Genomic DNA, 19,079 nt, shown 5'->3' with positions numbered 1-19,079 from the left:
GGCCTAAATCATTCTCACATTCTAATAAGTATAGTTCAAACTTGTGTGTAATTAAAAAATAAAAAAATTTTGTTCTTAAGTCTCTGAAACCAATTGCGTGATATTTAAAATTTTTCTTTTAATAATTAAAAAACACAACATAGAGGGCCTAAATCATTCTCACATTCTAATAAGTATAGAACAAACTTGTGTGTAATTAAAAACTATGGTGAGAAAGCAATTATTACAAAACCCATACATCAAAAATGTTGATAAATTTGATGTCTCACATAGAGATGAAATATGAAAAGGCAACTTAATTCGGCGCCAATAAAATATAAGTACACTTTTTCCAAGAATTTCCAACAAGTGTCAGGATTTACGTTCTTTCGTTTCGCTACTCAAGTGCTGCACGGCAATGAAGTCAAAAATCTATATCCTCATCTACACTCGTAATTCCTCTTTCTTTTTTGTTTTTGAATTCAACGCTATTTGGGATCTTAATGACTTCCTCTTGTTGACTGTTCGAAGACTCTTTCTGAGCAAATGTTAGGTGTGTTGTTGGTATGTGGCGGCGGCGTTTTCAAATAGAATAAATCAAAAAATCGGTGTAGAAGTATGAATGGATAATTGGTGGGGCAGCTGCGTGATGAGGATTTGCTACTACGTTGGTTAGATTTTTTGTTTGTAGTAGTCATATGTTTGCGAGAGGAAATTGAGTTGGCGTAGCAATCAAATTAGATTTAGTGAACAAATCAAAATGTATTTATTTTAACTTGAAGCTCTTGTCGAAGCACCGTGTGTGACCAACCTTGTGCAGATTTTATTTTTTATTGAACATATCCAATTTGTATTCAGATCAGTTTGAAATTGGTTTGTACTTCGTGGAATATTCTCACGCTTCTTCAACAATTTGTTTTACTGTCTTTTGATTGCTCTTACCACAAAAGCTTGCTGTTAATCGTTGTTTTTTTGAAGTTAGGATTAATCTATTGCTTGTTTATGTTTTTCAATTAATTTTAAAAATTTTTTCGAGTTATTATAAGTTTATAAAAATATTAATTTATTTATTATTTTCACTGCAGGATCATCCTAGTCTGCGTGGCACACCGCTAGCAATGTTGGCCGCACAATGCAATAAATTGTCTAGTAAGTCTCCACCGCCTCTTGCCGATGCAGCTGTGGGAAAAGGTTTTCATCCGTGGAAGAAAAGTCCCACTTCACCGTCGAGTAGTGCTGCTGGAGGTCAGCACTCACCTTGTACCATCTCTTCCGCTTCGTCGTCGTCGGGTTCGTCGAGTAGTAATTTGGGTTTGAGCGGCGTCTCATCAGCTGCCTCCTCACGCAGTTTGCCGTCGTCCAGCATCAATACAATGGTCAACATCACCGCTAGGTAAGCGCTTATTGCAAAGTACCAAATACCTTCACACCTTCCTCCTGTTATCCACTTTTCCACCGCATACCACCAATTGAGCAACGATACTTATAACTGATAATAATTTCAGCATTTATCCTTACAGTCGCCCGATTCCTTCATCATGCGCTGCTGTTAGTAATCCCTCAGCTTATGGTAGCGATCTCTACTTTCCGAATACGAGCAGCCCTAGTGGCAGCATGGTCTCTGACAATCACCACATGCATCAGGGTTTGTTGGGCAAAGTGGAGGGCGCTACTTTCGGCTCGGTCTATTCACGTCATCCATATGATTGGCCCTTTAATGCGGTTACCGCATCAGCGCATAAAGCGGCCGAGGCAGCAAGCGTCAACTCCGGTTGGTGGGATATGCACAGCGCTGCTGGCAGTTGGCTAGATATGGGTGGCGCTGGTATGCATTCAACCATGGCCAACTACGCCACAGCCGCCGGCTCAGACTATTCTTCTGCGCTGTCGCATTCGCTTTCAAATACGGCACATCTGTTAGGCTCTGGCCAACATCTACTACAAGACACATACAAAAGTATGTTGCCTGGTCAAGGTGTGGGTGGTTTCTCGCTGCCACATAGTTCACCGTCGGCCGCCTCCACTGCGGCCTCGCCGCAAGCATCAACGCCTTCAACACCATCGCCACGTTCACAGAGACGTTATGCAGGTCGCGCCACATGCGATTGTCCGAATTGTCAGGAAGCTGAGCGCTTGGGTCCAGCTGGCGTGCACCTGCGCAAGAAGAATATACACTCGTGCCACATACCTGGGTGTGGCAAAGTGTACGGCAAGACTTCGCATTTGAAAGCGCATTTGCGTTGGCACACTGGTGAGCGACCGTTCGTTTGTAATTGGCTTTTCTGTGGCAAACGTTTTACACGATCCGATGAACTACAACGTCATCTGCGCACGCACACCGGTGAGAAGCGGTTCGCTTGCCCCATCTGCAACAAACGGTTTATGCGCAGCGATCACCTGGCTAAGCATGTAAAGACACACAACGCTACCGGTCAGGGTGGCAGCATGAAGAAGGGTTCGTCGGAGTCATGCAGCGATTCGGAGGAGCCTGGCAACCAATCTGGCGAATCAAATGGTCTGAGCGGTAGCAACGGACATCAAACTGGCAATGGCAGTCATCCCGGCACGCCCAATTCGCATCAATCAGGCGGCGGTGGAAATACAACACCAACTGGTGGACTATTGACCGGCGGCTTGCATCTGTCATCACCGCACAATATGGCTGGCGGTTCACCAGTAATGCTGCACGCTCAGCAACAACATCATCAACAGCAGCAGCAGCAACAAGCGCAAGCCCAGGCACAGGCACAGGCGCAAGCGCAATTGCAACATCATCAACAACAGCAACATGCGCATGCTCATTTGCATCATCATCACCATCATCATTTGGTTGGCAATTCAGCGCCCAGCCCGGGACTAGATCATCACAGCACTTTGGTGGATATTAAACCACCAATGGTTTGAGGGTCATTGGGACCCTTTCTGTTCACCAATTGAGGTGGCGCTCGGAATGGGTCCAACGGTCTACTAATGCGGCAACTAATGTGTGGAGTGAAGTTGACATAAAAAACGAATGAAGGTCTAATAGGCGAAGGAAGTCATAATCTTTGAAGGGAGGAAGTGGTTACGTGCGGGTTAGGTTGAAACATGTTGGTATACAAACTCTATTGTAAATAATGCTTGTAACAATGTGTTGTTAAAAATATCGTACTATATAGTGAAACAATCAAAAATGCTATACTCTATGTACAACTAAACAAAAAAATAAATATCGAAATGTTTTTCGTTTCAAATATGAAGTCGGAGAAAATTTTGTAAATAGCTGCGAAAGATATTGAGGGACCAATGTTGTAAACATTAAGAATATAAATCGTTTAAATATTTTACAAAAAAAAAAGAAAACGACACCACAAATATTTAAAATAAAAAAAAAAAAAACAAACAAGAAAGAAATCTTTTATCAACAATTAATTAACCTTATTCATTTCGAAAAAAATATCACTTGTTGCAACGGGTAATGCAAGGAAAAAAATTTCTAGTCCAATTGATAGAAAATAAACATTTAAATGTTGCATTAACTCAGCTAGAATGTGCTTTCGAAAACGCTAAGCCTATAATCTATAAGCATATGAGTCACTCATTGTTTGGAATTTGCTTCTGCTCCTTTTGATAAGTTAAGTGTTAAGGAGTGTTAAGGAACTTTTAAATGAAATAAATCAAAATTTAAAGACAAATTATAATTTAGCGATGGGCTTCATTTGCTAAACTAATCATATAAATATCTTGCTTAACCCTATTTATAAAAATAAAAAAAATAAAAACAAAAAACCTAAACAAATAATATAGAAGAAATACACTGCACATAAATACAAATAAAATTTATTATATCCTTAGTGCATAGCTAGTTTTTGAATAAAACTAAAACTAAGAATCTTAAGAAAATAAATTTAATAAATATTGTTGATTTTTAGCTAAAAAACTTAAATATATAAATAACGTAAATTTTATGTAATGACAAAATGCAACTGCAACTAAATAAATATTAAATATATTTAACATGTAAATTTAAAAATTCTAGCTTGCTTAGTTTAAAGACCAAAATACTACTTTCTAATTTTATGGCATTCGAAACTAAAACAAAAATGTTAATTTTATGAAAATGAAATATGGTGAATGTGCAGGCAAATGGTACAGCTTTGTATTATAAAAGCATTCGTCCTTTTTGGCGTTAGATTTTGCATAGAAGGATTCATTAGTCCTACTGTGCCTAACTACGATGCATGAGATGTTTGTAAAATACTTTTAAATATTGCAAAAAATATGATTATGATTATTACAAATAAATGTGCGCATCGACATTTTAAGTAATTACTGTGTTTTTGTATTAGTCTATGAAGGCAATATGGTAAAAAAGGTTTAGTAAATAGGAATGAGGGCGTTCGTTGATACCTAGTCGCTTTGTTTAATGGGATATACTATAAATGGATTATGGGCAGATTTATGCAATATATTTAAAAAAAATTTTTGGACAATCACAGATAACAAATTTAAACAGTTTTTGTTACAACGATCGAGTTCATAGATTTGAGTATATATAACTATATATCGCTCTTCATCTATTGTAGCAGTGCATAGTAGGCATCTAAAAAGACAGCGGTTGATATTATTCTGCATGAAATTTTGGGCATCAGAACGATGTGAAGTGGGAGTTTTTTAATCAAATTGATCGCCTGTTATACACCAGAGACCAGGGATGATTCGAAACGACTGTACAATATCGAATATTAATAATATTAGAGTGTTTCCTTGCCAAAGTGCAGCAAATGGCGTTATTTACCTTTTGCAGAGTGAAAACCAACTGGGTTGTTAGAAGTAAGCTACGAACTGCTGCTCCCATCTACGGTATCTGTATCCTATTTTGAATTTATAATATTTTGGGCAGAAATATAATATTAGTACAATAAGTTGGTTATAATTGGCACAGAGACCTTAGAAAACGAATTGTTTAGAGGACGGCTTCCAAAAAATCGAATTTTATTATACTGTCTTATCCGAGTAATAATTTCGGAGATACAATCTTGAAAACTCGTGCGCTCGAGGCTAGTAGATTGAAATCGTTCTTAATCGATCTAATTCGATTCTACCAAAGTAAAAAATCAGTTGGTAACCACGGTACTTGACAGAAACATTATATTATAGCATTACTGATACTTCATATAAAGGTATTTTGACTTTATACATATGGCTAATCGTTAGACTATTATGGAACTTTCTGAAGTTTTAAACATAACCGGTGAAATCGATTGCATTGTTGTCCGTTCCCACGACAGTCGGGTCTACGAAAACCGGAACGGACCCGGATTTTTATCCGGCCAAGGACTGTCAACTCGGCAGAATTCTGCCGTTACAACAACAACAACATTGCATTGTTGTATTTATTTTTTGCTTACAAAACTACACTGGGATAGATGCGGTGATGTCAACGATAATATAAGAGTGCCAAGTCTACTTTTGTAAGGATTTATGTCACTGTCCAAGTGTGAACCTCTGCAACAAAAGGGTCACATGTAATGATAGGCAGAAACAAATTCGGTAATCAGATCGCGTCCTCAACCCTCAGCGGTTTGATTTATACACCTATTTAAGTATATCTGAGTTACTAGTGGTTAAACACACCACTTAAGTGAAAATGTTAGATATACCTTGAGTATATAAATATAATTAGCTGTATGATATAATTATGTACATTCAAATGTATATTTTTGCTGGCAAGAATGCATTCTTATATTATGTATATTAAATAATTGTAAATTTCGTAATATAAACTAAATAACAGGTTATAGATAAGACAAAAAAGGGGAATCCCTAGAAGCTTTGTTCTTAACAGAAGGTGTCTCATACTAACGGGTGATCCAAGTGCAGGTACTTTTTTGCTACTGATCATACTATTCGTAGCACCATCATTCATTTTGAGTCCCAGCATTCGATTCGATGCCGTTTGCAGAAACTCGGACTGGCTACTTTATGCAGCTTGTGCAAGAACTGAAACAGCTCTATTTTCTCAAGCAACATAGCTTCTTGAGCTCCAAGAAGAACCGACGTTTCCGAGCAAATTGTGATCTCGGCGACATTAGGTTTTAACAAGACGGCGCTACTTCCCACACATCGCATCAATCAATTGATTTATTTAGAGAATATTTAGGCCGGTCGATTGGCTACCAAGATCGGGTGATATCACACAGTAAGACTTTTTTATAGGAGGATATGTATAGTCTATAGTCTATGCGGAAAATCCCGCTTCGATACAGACCTTGAAGCAAAACATCACGCCGTCGACAATTTGGCTCAACGGATGGACCATATGAGTTGTAGCTGATAACTTCAAAAAATAAGTGCCAAAGAATGTTCTTTAGAATGAAAATAAACATTGCCCATTATGTTTGAAGTTTCTGTAATTTTTTTTTTTAATCTAGGGAATCTCGAAATCGACCACCCTTTATATATAATGTGAATATTCGTGCATATCTTTACTTCCTATGCCTTGAATGTGATATTAAGTTTGCTAAGAAGATGTAACACCCACATGGAAAAGTCAGAGACCTTATAAAGTCCAAGTCCAAGCCCGTCCGTTTGTATATACGGGAATTAGTCCTTCAATTTTTGAGATATCGATCTGAAAATTTGAATACGTCTTTTTCTCCAAAAGACACAACATGGAAATTTCAATATCGTACCAATAAGGGATATAGTTGCCATACAAAATTAAAGATCAAACTCAAGTCCTTGTTGGAAGCCTTGTTTATTTCACAGATTTTTGCCCAAGGTACTACTTCAATTGCAAGAAATTACAGCATACAGCTGTTTTTAAAACTGGTCGATCACATTCTAGATACAGATCTTTTAATATCCTTTAATGCAATAAAAATGCACCTGTGTGGGGTATTAAAGTTTTACCGTTCTGATACAAGGTGAGTTCCAAGGTAAACAAGACTTTCTGAATCTACCACCCCCTGATGGCGCCATATATATCGACTAGTGCGTTAGAATCTGCTTTCTTTATCGATTGTCCAGTGAGAATTTCATGACGTTTCATTGATTGGAAGTGAAGGGATTGCGTTTTAAGTATAAGTATTTTTGTGTTATCGGTGCGAAAATGGACTTCGAACAAAGAGGAAGCATTAAATTATGTTTTAAAATTGGTAAAATTTTAACCGAAACGTTTCAATTGATGAAACTAGTTAATGGCGATGATTGTCTATTCCGTAGCAGAGTACACGAATGTTTTCAACGCTTTCAAAGTGGCCGTGAGGACATAAACGACGATCAACATGTAGGCTATCAACATGTAGGCAAATCCGCGATGACCTTAAATTCCATCGAAACTGTGCGTGAATTCATGACAAATCAGTCGAAATCATCATTGAAATTTATAGCAATGGAATTGGGCATCTCCAAAACATCGATTCGATTGCCGTATTCGACGTGATCGGCCCGATTATCGCGAAGATGAAAGTTAGCGTTTGTTGCACGATAATGCGCCGCCGACTAACCATATTCACCTGATATGGCTCCGTACGATTTCTTCCTTTTCGGAAAAATGCATTTGGTGATGAAAGGAAAGCCTTACGCAGACGTAGATACCATTCAAAAGGCATACGGCACCGGCATACTGGCGACTATACCGGCCAACGAGCTAAAACACTTATTCGACATGCTTTTGCACCGCTCAAAAAGCTGTAATGAAGCAGAAGGAGACTATTTCGAAATTGAAACAAATTGATTTTGCCGAAAAAACCATTTGTTCTGTTTTTTTTTTTTAAGTCCTACTTTGGAGCTCACCTTGTATTTTTATATATTTAAAAAAATATAGCTGTGGGAAACTAATGATCAGGTCCAGGTTTAGGTAATACATTTTAGAAAATTTAAGCTTGTATTCTTTTGAAATGTTAAATACTTGAATATAAGATACAGCAATTATAACCACCTATAAGTCTTTTCAATATTTGGACTTTCATTTATTTCGTCAACTTAAATTTTTGGCAATTTTGTTTTAATTGTAAATTGTATTTGTAGATAAAAATGTAATTATTAGTTAAAATATCTTTCATGAGCAGTGCTCATCCCACTAACTTTTTTTCATAGAAAGTTCGTACTGCCACTTAAGAAACTATTTTATATTCAATTATAATAAAAGTGAAATTCTCTAAAATGGCTATTTAAAAAATTTAACTTCTCTATAAAAGCAATTATTTCTAATTGATTCGAACTCATTAGACCGCTGACTATGAGAATAATTTCCAATTAATTTCAATAACTGCTCAATGAACCTTTACACTTCTCGCAGCCAGCCCTCCACGAAAGCAATAAATGCCGCTTAAATGTTGGCCCTGCCCAAAAAGGCAGTTTTGCCCGCCATTAACGACATTTAAATGTGCAAGCATTTGAGTGGGAATGTGGAGTGGAGACGACGGAGAGATAGAAAAAAAATCCCAACCTGCAAAAGTCAATATCACCACCCATTTTCCACCCACTATTACTCAATAAAAATACCGAAATAAATAAATTCGTTATTCCCCTTGCGTCACAACGTCGAACACAAAAACAGTGAAGGGCTGCAGAATCACGTCTAAATATTTGGCAATGTGGGTGGTAAATGAAATTCGTTTACAACAAAAACCACGTAGAACAGTTGGTAACAAGGAAAACAGTAATGAAAACAGTTATGGCTAGACAACAACAAGTTAAACAGGATAACGCAAAATTGCACTTGAAAATGCTATGCCTATAACATACAACGACACAAAGGAACATTTGAGTGGCATGGATGGGGTCATATCCATAAAATATGTTTTGGTTCAAGTCGCATTAAACAATCTCTAATAGCTTCGAAAAAACTTCCACTCTCCAGCATACAACAGATGCTTTTACATCCTTCTGTAGCTGGGACGAGGATGTGTTGTCGTCATACAGGATGTGTAAGGACTTTAGGGTGCATGGAAAATGAGACGAAATGTTAACGTTTTTCGCCTTAGTTGCGGGGGAGCATTGTTGATGGTGATTGCGGCAGTTTATTTAATGTTTTTAAGCTCTATTGAGACACCAGTGGCTTAACAGTTATAAAGTGAATAAGTCAATGAGGGTATGATGCTGATTTTACTTAATCCCTGTTATATATATTGTTGTTGTTCTTTGATGTTTGGGGTATGAAGTGATTTAAATTTTATTAACGCGGATTTGTTGTGCATTTAGCATGATTTGTATTTGAAACGATGAACAGATTGAAAATTGAATACATTTGAATGAATTAGATTGTACACAATTCGTACAGAGTATTGTGAATACATATGTAAGCATTTGTTTGGTGTTCGTTGGTGTAATAAAGTTGACTTGGCGAGCTTAGTTTTTTTAATGGAAATTTTAGGAATTTAGTTCATTGCATTTTAATAAAATTTATCAACAAAACAGTATTTATTAAAGAAATTATATAAAGAGAACAAGCCTATTTAGTTTTGGTCCGGACGACTTTATACGATTAATATCTGAGTTATAATATTCTAACATAATAAGTGACTAGGGGTTTTTAGCATAATTTATTTGGTGTTGTCATCTGACCCTCCCGTAGCCCATATGCATATGAAATACACAATGGTTAATGCAAAAGATGTTTCAATAAAGCGAACTGACATTTCTGGTTAATAGATGGAATGGTTCATAATATAATGAAATATCAGTCACCGCTCCTAGTAGTATTGAACTAAATCATTGCAACAATTTTTTTCTTCAAACAACCGAGCGTAACAAACAATAAATATCGTCGTGAAAATATAAGATATTCTGTGCCTTGAGTCAGTTTAGTGATCTGAATATAGGAAAGTTTTAAATATTTCGCAATTCTGGAGCCCGAATTGGCTGTTTTGCAAAAGCCCCTAACATGAAGTGTTCACTTAGCGGTCGATTGAGCTATTTAGACGAATTGAGTTTTCACCCGCGAAGGCATTAACTAGAGTAAAAATTGTAATACTTTAGTGAGACTTTATATACGCATTATTTGTTGCCATGACCAAATATTCCTGTTCACCAAATTATGTTAGATTAGCTATGCTCTAAACTTAAAACTTTATAACTAAAAATTGAGCGTGAAGGAGCAACTGCCATAAAATAAATGTTGAAAGGTGGGAGTAAATTAATATAAAAATCTATTAATTAAGAAACTATATCAGTAAATAAATTTTTTTAGGTATTATTATTAGATTTAGTAATATTGGATATTATATATTACAAATAAAAAATCCTCCCTCAAGCCACGCGCTCAACTCAAACTTTCAAACTTTCAAAATTTGGTTATCTCAATTAGACGATTAAACACAGTGGTTTAAAATTTGGAATTTTTTCAATAAAAATAAAAAAAGTATTTAAAAAAGTTGGCTCAGATTATTTTCTAAGATAATAATGTAATCTCCAAAGAAATTGTTCAGATCGATTAACATATAGCATATAGCTGCCATACAAACCGAACGATCGGAATCAAATGCTTGCAGGGGAAACTTCCTCATTTGACGATATATCTTCACGAGTATGAGTTTTTGTTCATAGAAATAATGTAATATCAGAAGAAATGGTTCAGATCGGCTCACTATAGCATATAGCTGTCATACAAACCGAACGATCGCAATCAAGGGCTTGTATGGAAAACTTTCGTATTTGACGTGGTATCTTCACGAAATTTGACATGGATTACTGCTTAAGGTAATAACATAATCTCCGAAAAAATTGTTCAGATCGGATTACTATACCATATTGCTTCCATACAAGCTGAACACATAGTTACTAAAATAAATGCGCGTGTGTAGGATATATTAGCTTCGGTGCAAACGAAGTTAATGTTTTTTCTTGTTTTTATTTAAATATGAATCTCTGAAATTTTGATATTCCCTCGCATCTGTGGCAATGAATTATTACTTCAGCTACGAAGACATCTCTCGGAAAATATGTATGTATGTATGTACATATATGCATAAATCACGACAATAAATTAGTTGTTTTTAATTACGATTATTATGACGATAATGGCGCGTTTAACGTGCGATAAACATAAATAATCACGTCACACAAACTCTAAAAACAGCAAATCCAACAACATATGATAAATAAAATCAGAAAGAACCATAAAGAGAATCATATGAGTAGGACCAATCCAAGCCACAGCCACAGTGGCGCACAAATATGCAAACACATATGTATATCTACACAGATTTTTACATACATACATATGTACATGAAAATTTACACATTTCCTTAATGAAAGCAATGTGTGAACATGACCAACAATACCACTAAAGCCCATTAAAAAATTCCACAAAAGTGTTGAAGTGCGACCAGTCGAAGCGCCGCATAGCTGAGAAGCAAAATGCCGAGATTGAGATGTTCATACATACATACATACATACAAATGATACATATGTATGTGCATGTTTTGAATGAAATGTCTTGCGCCCGCGCATATTTAACCACTTAGCGATGCTTAGGTTATTCACAGCTCCCACCAAGTGCTTAATCATTTTCAGGACATCCTTCTGTTCAGCGAAACACTGTTGTTGACACTTTTGTCGCCGCGCCGCCACCATATGCATCATCCCCCCCAATCCACTACATACACGTACATATGTATGTAAGTGAATCCTCTTTTGTCAGCGCCCGTTTCTTCCAACGATAGCTTCATTAGTTGGCTTGTCGCGGCAGTTTGTTAATTATTTAATTTGCGGCGCCACCGTTCACGCTCAACTTCCGACTGTCGTCGACTGTTAATTGAAGTTTGATACCAATTTTTTTGGGTATAAACTGCCGTCTTTTCAAAAATGAAAATGGATAGTCGAAATATGTAAATAATTTTCATGTAAAAAATCCGAAAATTAATTGAGGATACGTTCATTAATCATTAGCATGTCCTTACCATATCCTGAAGACACAACTAACAACGGTTCATATAGGAAATGTTTTTCGCTCTATACAATTCATTGTTTTTTTGTGCTTAGGATATTCAATAATCATATTTGTATGTATGCATAGGTTTGTATGCACATAAATACACATATGAATAAGTTATAAAAAATGCACTGTGCTCGTTATTGCCATAAAATAAAAGAAATTCTGCTACTGCTGCGGATTTGACACTTTCTACAGCTATTATTTTAATTTACAACTTGTTTTGCTGTCATTTCGGTTGCGTTTCTTATTGCTTTCGTAGACCCACTGCTCCTTTGAAATATGAATACATATGCATAAATGAACATACATATCTCGCCCTTAGCAATGCAGTAACGCACTGAACAGCGGGAATCATCTACTCATATATGTAAATACACGCGGCATCCTTTTGTAGAGACGCGATTTCGTGCACACACTCACAAACGGTGCATAAACATATGTATGCGTTACAAGTGCTCGTCCAATGCTTCCGTGGTCCTTTGGTCCGCTCCACGGGTGTCGCGAAAGCATTTGACACTTTGCCTGGGTCAACGCTTTAATTCTTCATTCACCCTGTTAGATTGCAAGTAACGTCGTTTTGGATTTCGGTTTAATTAAGAGTTGTATATTAATATAAGTATATCTAATAGATTGACGGTATTATACATCGACATTAGTACTTCCTAAATTTTTATATTTTATAGAGAAATATATTGACACCTGATTTATAAAGTATAACGCCGTGTCCAGCCTAGCCTTGTGTGGAAATCAAACTTGTTTCAACTATACTACTATATAGTATATATATACCCATCTTACTATTACAAATATTCTCATAAATTTTTTTGGACCTTTTCGTTCGTTCGGGATTTTCATTAATTTTATTTTTTTTTATGTTTTTAGTCTAAATTATATTGTCTAATTATAATTTAGTTTTTAATTTATTATGCTTTATGAGTAAAACACAAATTAGCTATTCTGTGCTTATACAAAAGTGGCCGATTTTATTGTTTTTAAAGTAATAAAGCGATTGTACGTCGTGTTTTAGTTAAAGAAAAAAAAATTAAAGTAAACATTAATTTCATTGATAAAGTAAATTAAAATAATTAAAAAAAATTAAAAATATCAGTTTTTCATCGCATGCCAGTCTCTGACATTTCGCGCTCATTTTGTAAAGCTCACTAACTTCAAAATGATTTTGTCTATAGCTGAATGTGTTTTAAATTTTTTAATTTTTGATAAATAACATACCATAAAATTATTACAAAAAAAATTTCAGTACCGCAAAAAGTACTGTTATAAAGTGTTGTCAAGATTAAGTGGTTTGCGTAGCGACGAGTGTATATTCAAATAAATATATAATGAAAATGGAAATTCCCCATTTTTTACAACAAACTGGTGCCCGTGGCTATGTTGGACCCAGCGTAAAGCTCTCTTAATTTATATCTAGTGAATAGTCAACCAATTTAGACAGTTATATGCTATATTGATTCGATCTTAAGAATATGTTCGGAGATTATAGCGATGCCCAAGACAATAACTTTTCCCAAATTTCATCATGATACCTTGTCAAGTAAAACAGATTTTTCTGCAAGGACTTGAGTTTGATCGGTCAGTCTATATGACAGCTATATCATATAGTTAATCGCACTGAACAATTTGTTCAAAGGTTGTAGGGCTACCTTGCATCTTTAATGCAACTTGCCAGGGTAAAAGCAGGGAAATACCTTCAGATATGTTTATGTGCTATAGAGGATCTAGGGTAAGTTTTTATTATAAAAATACGCTCTCTCAATTTTATTAATATAATTGCTACGTTCAAAGATTTATTATATGTAATTAAAAGTCAACAGAAAGTTTGAAAATCTTTATATTATGTATATGGGGCCCGATCAACCCGTTTTTGTCATAAGCGTATATTATTATTAAAGAAATATTTTCCTAGAATTTCAATAACATATCTCATAGTTAGACGCACATATTCGGAATTTGATTCTTTAATGGTTATGATCGGATTTAGGCAATTTTTAGACTCGAGATAGCATACCTCAAAGCACTATTTGCGCTTTTTTTACACTGAAACATGGGATCGTCAGGTTAATGCTATGACTGAATTTGGTTGAAAATGATCAAGTTGATTCGAAGCTATGTTAAGCCCTTTTACATAATCCTGGGTGCAAAATTAATTTTTATCCCGGTTTTAATAGTTTTTAAGTGGGTTAGGAGATATATACATTAAACCTGTTTAAGGGTCGAGCGTCGGTTTTTAAATTTTTAGTCTACGGATGCCCGTTGCTGCAATACTCTATACCGGATTAAATATTTATATCTTACTGTTGAGCTTAGTTATGCCATTTTCTATGTTTGAAATAAATGATAAAGCCCATCTACGAACTCGTCATCATTGTACACGTGTACCAAGTTTCATTAACATACTATCTAAATTTTTACTCAAGTTATCTCTTGTACGGGAGAATGGACAGACGGATATAGTATATATATATATATACATGTGTGATAAATTGAACTGAAGTGGCCATATTAAATATATATATATAAATATAAATTGCAACCAGATCGGATTTCTGATTAGAAAAATGAGGTTTAGACTAAAGTCTAAAACAATTTTATTCAGCGATACAACACATAATATGTTTTTATACATACTTAATTTCATTAAAATATCACATATAGTCTGAATAGCATTAAAGTCAGGTGGAATGGCAGAAATCCTTTTGCTATATTGGCGACAAAGTAAGGTCTGTTCTAATAATTTTATGCAGATATATTATATTATACCGACATATTCGGCAAAACGGCTGGTAGAAAAACCTAGTATACGGCAGCTAGGGTAAGTGGGCCGACATTTTCGGCATTAAACTATATACATATATCATAAATAGTTTCCTCTGAATTCCAATACTACAAAAGTTGATCGATATTTTCAGTAAAAAGTGAGCCATAAGGGACGATAGGCAAGTTTTGGATGACTACACAACCTTTACAGAATGCTTTGAGCCACTTAAAACTTGTATTCGTGATACCGCGAGCTTCACAATATGTCTGTAATACTTTCAATGATTCCCTTGCCATGATAATTCTATTGGAAACATACTATTATTCGGCTAAACGTAATTTAGAATTGTATTTTATCATAAGACTTGTGAAACAGAAGCGAATTAGAAAGAAGTAGTTGTATTAGAGGATATTAGATATCAATAACACAAGTCCTGTTCTTTAACATTATTTTCTCTTATAAGAAAAAAAAGTCCACTGATATTTTTTATTGTTTATTGGAAAAATTATATTTTGTCCATTATAGCAAAATATCTGCAATAACGCGGAAGGCGTTTTCTTGGCCAAATTTTAAGCCCTCGTTTTCTTTGATAGTTTGATAAACATATTTTTTTATTTTCTTCCTAGTTAGTCTATATGGGAGCTCCTAACTGAATAACTGTGCGTGCAGCGCCTCAAGCTAAAGACTAAAATGAATTTGTAATTCTCGCTGCCAAAACAAAAAAAAAAAAGAAAAAATAATAATAATAATAATAATAATAATACTAAAATAATAGAATATAATATTCGATAAAATTAGTTTTCTCATTAAATTTACACCAACAAATATCAGAGTGTTTTGTGGGTACTTCCAAATTTTACAGTAATTTATGTAATAACTTCATTTATTTAAATATGTTGAGAATATATATACCACATGTAGATATGAAAATACAAATTCAAATTCGAAATTTTGTATTCCACGCATCTCTTTAATGAGGTCGTTTACAACTGCGACAAATTATTTTCATGCTTATATTGTAAGTTATAATTTTACTACAATGAAACGCAGTGTATATTCACTCAAACACATATGAGTTCATAACAAAAGTAAAAAGTAAATAAAAGGGTTAGATTATAATTGCATTGTCGAAGCATTTGGAAATGTGGTTTTCATTACGTTGCATTCAAAATAGTCGCGGTTGGTTAAATACAAATTATAAGCCTAATATACTTATAAATGTGTCCGTATGTAAATGCCGTATTAACTAAAATGAATTGTATATAATGGGAATTTAATTTAAAGGCATAAACAGTTGAATGTTTCAATAGTGGTAAATGCACGCACAGTTATTCAGCCATATACAAATGAACAGCATATTTGACTAGAGTTAATATAATTGTAGCCATATTTCTATGCACTTACGAGTACATGTAGACATTAATAAATACTTACATTCTAATACGAAAGGCAAAGGCACGCAACATATTCTCTTAAAACTATAAAAATGGAGAATGATGTAGGTATGTCTTTGTATGTATACATATAACGGCACGAAATCGACAAATAGCAACTTGTAAAGAAATAAATATAAAACTATATTTTAAATGAGAAAAAACTGCTTACAATCCTGTTAATCAAACTTACTTCAAATACAATAACTGAATTAAAAATGAAGGACAAACGTAGCAATGGGGTTTTAAACAAAGCAGAACTTCCATAAAATAGTACGCTGAGTTGCTAATTTTAATCAATACAACACCAGACGGGCCTAAAAATTCATATCAATCAGGGTTACACAAAATATGTTTAAAATAAATCTCGGTTCATACAGTTATCTCTTAACTGACATTAATTTTGATCTCTGAGGATAGAAAAAAACACATTTTGTCAAATTGTGCCATCCTTTTCATTAACTTCTGAGTCTAAGCGTTGCTTTGATGGAATAGTGCTTTCGTATTTTGCACTCTGGGCGATTTATACTAGAAGCCATTACTATTCTTTAGTCAATATGATCAATTTTGAGTTCGCATATCACCCACCGTACATGTTTCATTTGATCGTGTCAGCTATCTTGGTCAAATACAATTATTTCCGTATTTTCTTTGATGTTTTTATTCAAAGAAAACATGTTGAAGTCCTACTTGATATTTGGCAAATCATCTATCCCGGGCAGAAACCGCATAACACTCTCATTATTTAGCTGAAGTCGTTTACAGTAGCAGTCGTTAATATTATTGGATGAAAATAGTAAAACTGAAGATATTATGTATTGTAACTAAAAGCCAGAAATTAAAAAAAAATAAAAAATTCAAAGACTTAATTTGATCGATCATTTTGTATTGCACCTTTGTTTTACCGTATAGTGGTCTAAGATAGGTGGTTCGACAACCAAAGCAGCTTCTTAGAGATAAAAGAGCGGGTGCACAATTTCAAACCCATATTTTTTATAAACTGGGAGAACGAGTTTCCATATATACAGACTGAGGGAGAGACACACGAACATGTCGTCACTTAGATCACAAAAAAAAAAAAAAAAAAAAAAAAAAAAAAAAAAAAAAAAAAAAAAAAAAAAAAAAAAAAAAAAAAAAAGACACGTTTAAGCTAAGGACGATATAGCTAACTTTGAGTGTGCAAATTATAAAGTAAGTATCTCCAAAACTATTACTCCGATCAATATGAGCATGTACGACCATTAAAAAGGTAACAAAAAAACAAGTTTTTGAAGCCATGAAATACTGGTTAAGAAGTTACACCTCAGAACTACGTAATATGGCAAAGCCTCTGAGAATAATTTTGCCTATATGACTGACAGGGTTTTTTATTTAATTAGTTAAACTTATTCTTTATATATTTTCAAATGAACAGAGATCTGATATTTCTACTTATAAATATATTTGCTATACAACCTGTCACTTGTCGGCAGTGAATGCTTCATTGCATCTGCAACACGCTCACATTTAATCCTTGTAATCCTTCCTACAGCACATTTCCTGCATCTGGTGAAGCGTCAGCTGAATTTATAGAATGAATGCAAATAGTGTCTGTAACACGCAAGCATAGACAAACCACAATAACATTTATATTTTAAGAGCATAACAAGTGGAAGAGTTAAGAAATTGCATATGAATGAAAAAAATGAAGAATAAACAGCTTAAGAGGACCAACAACAGCGGCCAAATATGAAAAGGAAACCACTGAGGTATGAAAATCGCAGGTTCTTTAACCTCAATTGCCAGATAGTGAATAAAATAACAGACGCACTTTCAAATGCTTACGCAGACATCATTCTGCTTGGCATTGCTTCTCAATGTAAAAGGACACTCAATGTCAGCGTCAAGTAGACAATTACCTCACCTTAGTTGCCTTGCGTCTTCAATGTTCAACATAATATATTTTTTAAGTTTTGATGTGCGCTGCTCGCCTTGGAGGACACTGGAACTTTTTGAATCAAGATGACTATCTGATCTTGGTGCCATAGACATTCTGTTGCTGGCTTATTATTCTTGCTACATTGACGAGCCGCTGCCGATGGTGCACGAGTTAAATTTGATACCGTCTATTAGCCTCGTTATTATCCCTTTTTTTGTTGCTTGCGTGGCCGTATCGAATAACTCAAAGTGCTGCGTCTGCACTTGTTTGTGTCAAGCACCCAAAAAAATCCAATTGCGTATCCTGTATCCCTACGAGTACATTGTGCGAGTACGTTGTATGTAGATATGTTTAGTCGCCCAGTGCACACATTGTTTGCGACGATTCTCCCACGTTTTCGTGCGCGAAAAAATAGTTTCAACCAATAGAATAAAAAGTAGTCATTTTGCAATTCTTTTTTCTCTCTCCATTCATTAAAGAAATGTGAGTCCTTGCCTTTATTGTCGATTGCGACAGGAAGTGTGAGAATTTGTATTGCATTTGCCGACAATAATAATATATTTGAGCTGCTTGTTTGGCGGTATATGTTATCGCCAATAATCGCAATTTTTAAATGTTTTAAAATTTCCTTTGCATGAAGGCTAATAAAAGTTTTTAGTTTCATTTTTGTACATATGAGCAAAGGTACACATATCTATACGTATGTTTGAATATCGAATGTTATTGCTGGTATCCATACTGTAATCTTTAAATATCTCTAATTCACATATGTATTCCATTTGAATAGAGAATTTTTCCTGATATGCACATGCATATCATACATACTTATATATTAGTTGCACCTGTGTCTTTTGGGGCAATGTCCTTACGAACTTTTAAAAGGTTTGCCTCTATTCGTATGTGCATAGGCAACATAAAAGATTGCCAGGATGTCCTGTGTTTTTGATTATTTGGATTAGAAATGCATTATCTGATAATGGAAAAAGTTTGTAATAGCTTTTTCGAATATGCTTTACATAGTACATGCATATTTAAATGGAAAAAAAAT

At 34.7% G+C, this 19,079-nt stretch overlaps 1 protein-coding gene across 3 annotated transcripts in view; it reads left to right on the top strand.

Annotated features, from left to right (window-relative positions):
- The window catches only part of LOC108969575 (transcription factor Sp9), a 67,021-nt gene extending 63,249 nt beyond the window's left edge, over positions 1-3,772 (top strand). For 2 of the 3 annotated variants that reach the window (XM_018934497.1, XM_018934410.1), the window contains 2 exons: positions 1,065-1,372; positions 1,485-3,772. In XM_018934497.1, the coding sequence (XP_018790042.1) occupies positions 1,065-1,372; positions 1,485-2,883 (1,707 nt within the window). In that variant the 3' untranslated portion in view covers positions 2,884-3,772. The remainder of the gene's footprint in view (positions 1-1,064; positions 1,373-1,484) is intronic. The other variant, XM_018934579.1, reaches the window with a different exon arrangement.
- Positions 3,773-19,079: the final 15,307 nt, after the last annotated feature.

This window comes from Bactrocera latifrons, unplaced genomic scaffold (genome assembly GCF_001853355.1).
Source record: "Bactrocera latifrons isolate USDA-ARS-PBARC rearing strain unplaced genomic scaffold, ASM185335v1 scaffold_0, whole genome shotgun sequence".
NCBI lineage: Eukaryota > Metazoa > Arthropoda > Insecta > Diptera > Tephritidae > Bactrocera > Bactrocera latifrons.
This window is presented reverse-complemented; position numbering and strand designations above follow the sequence as displayed.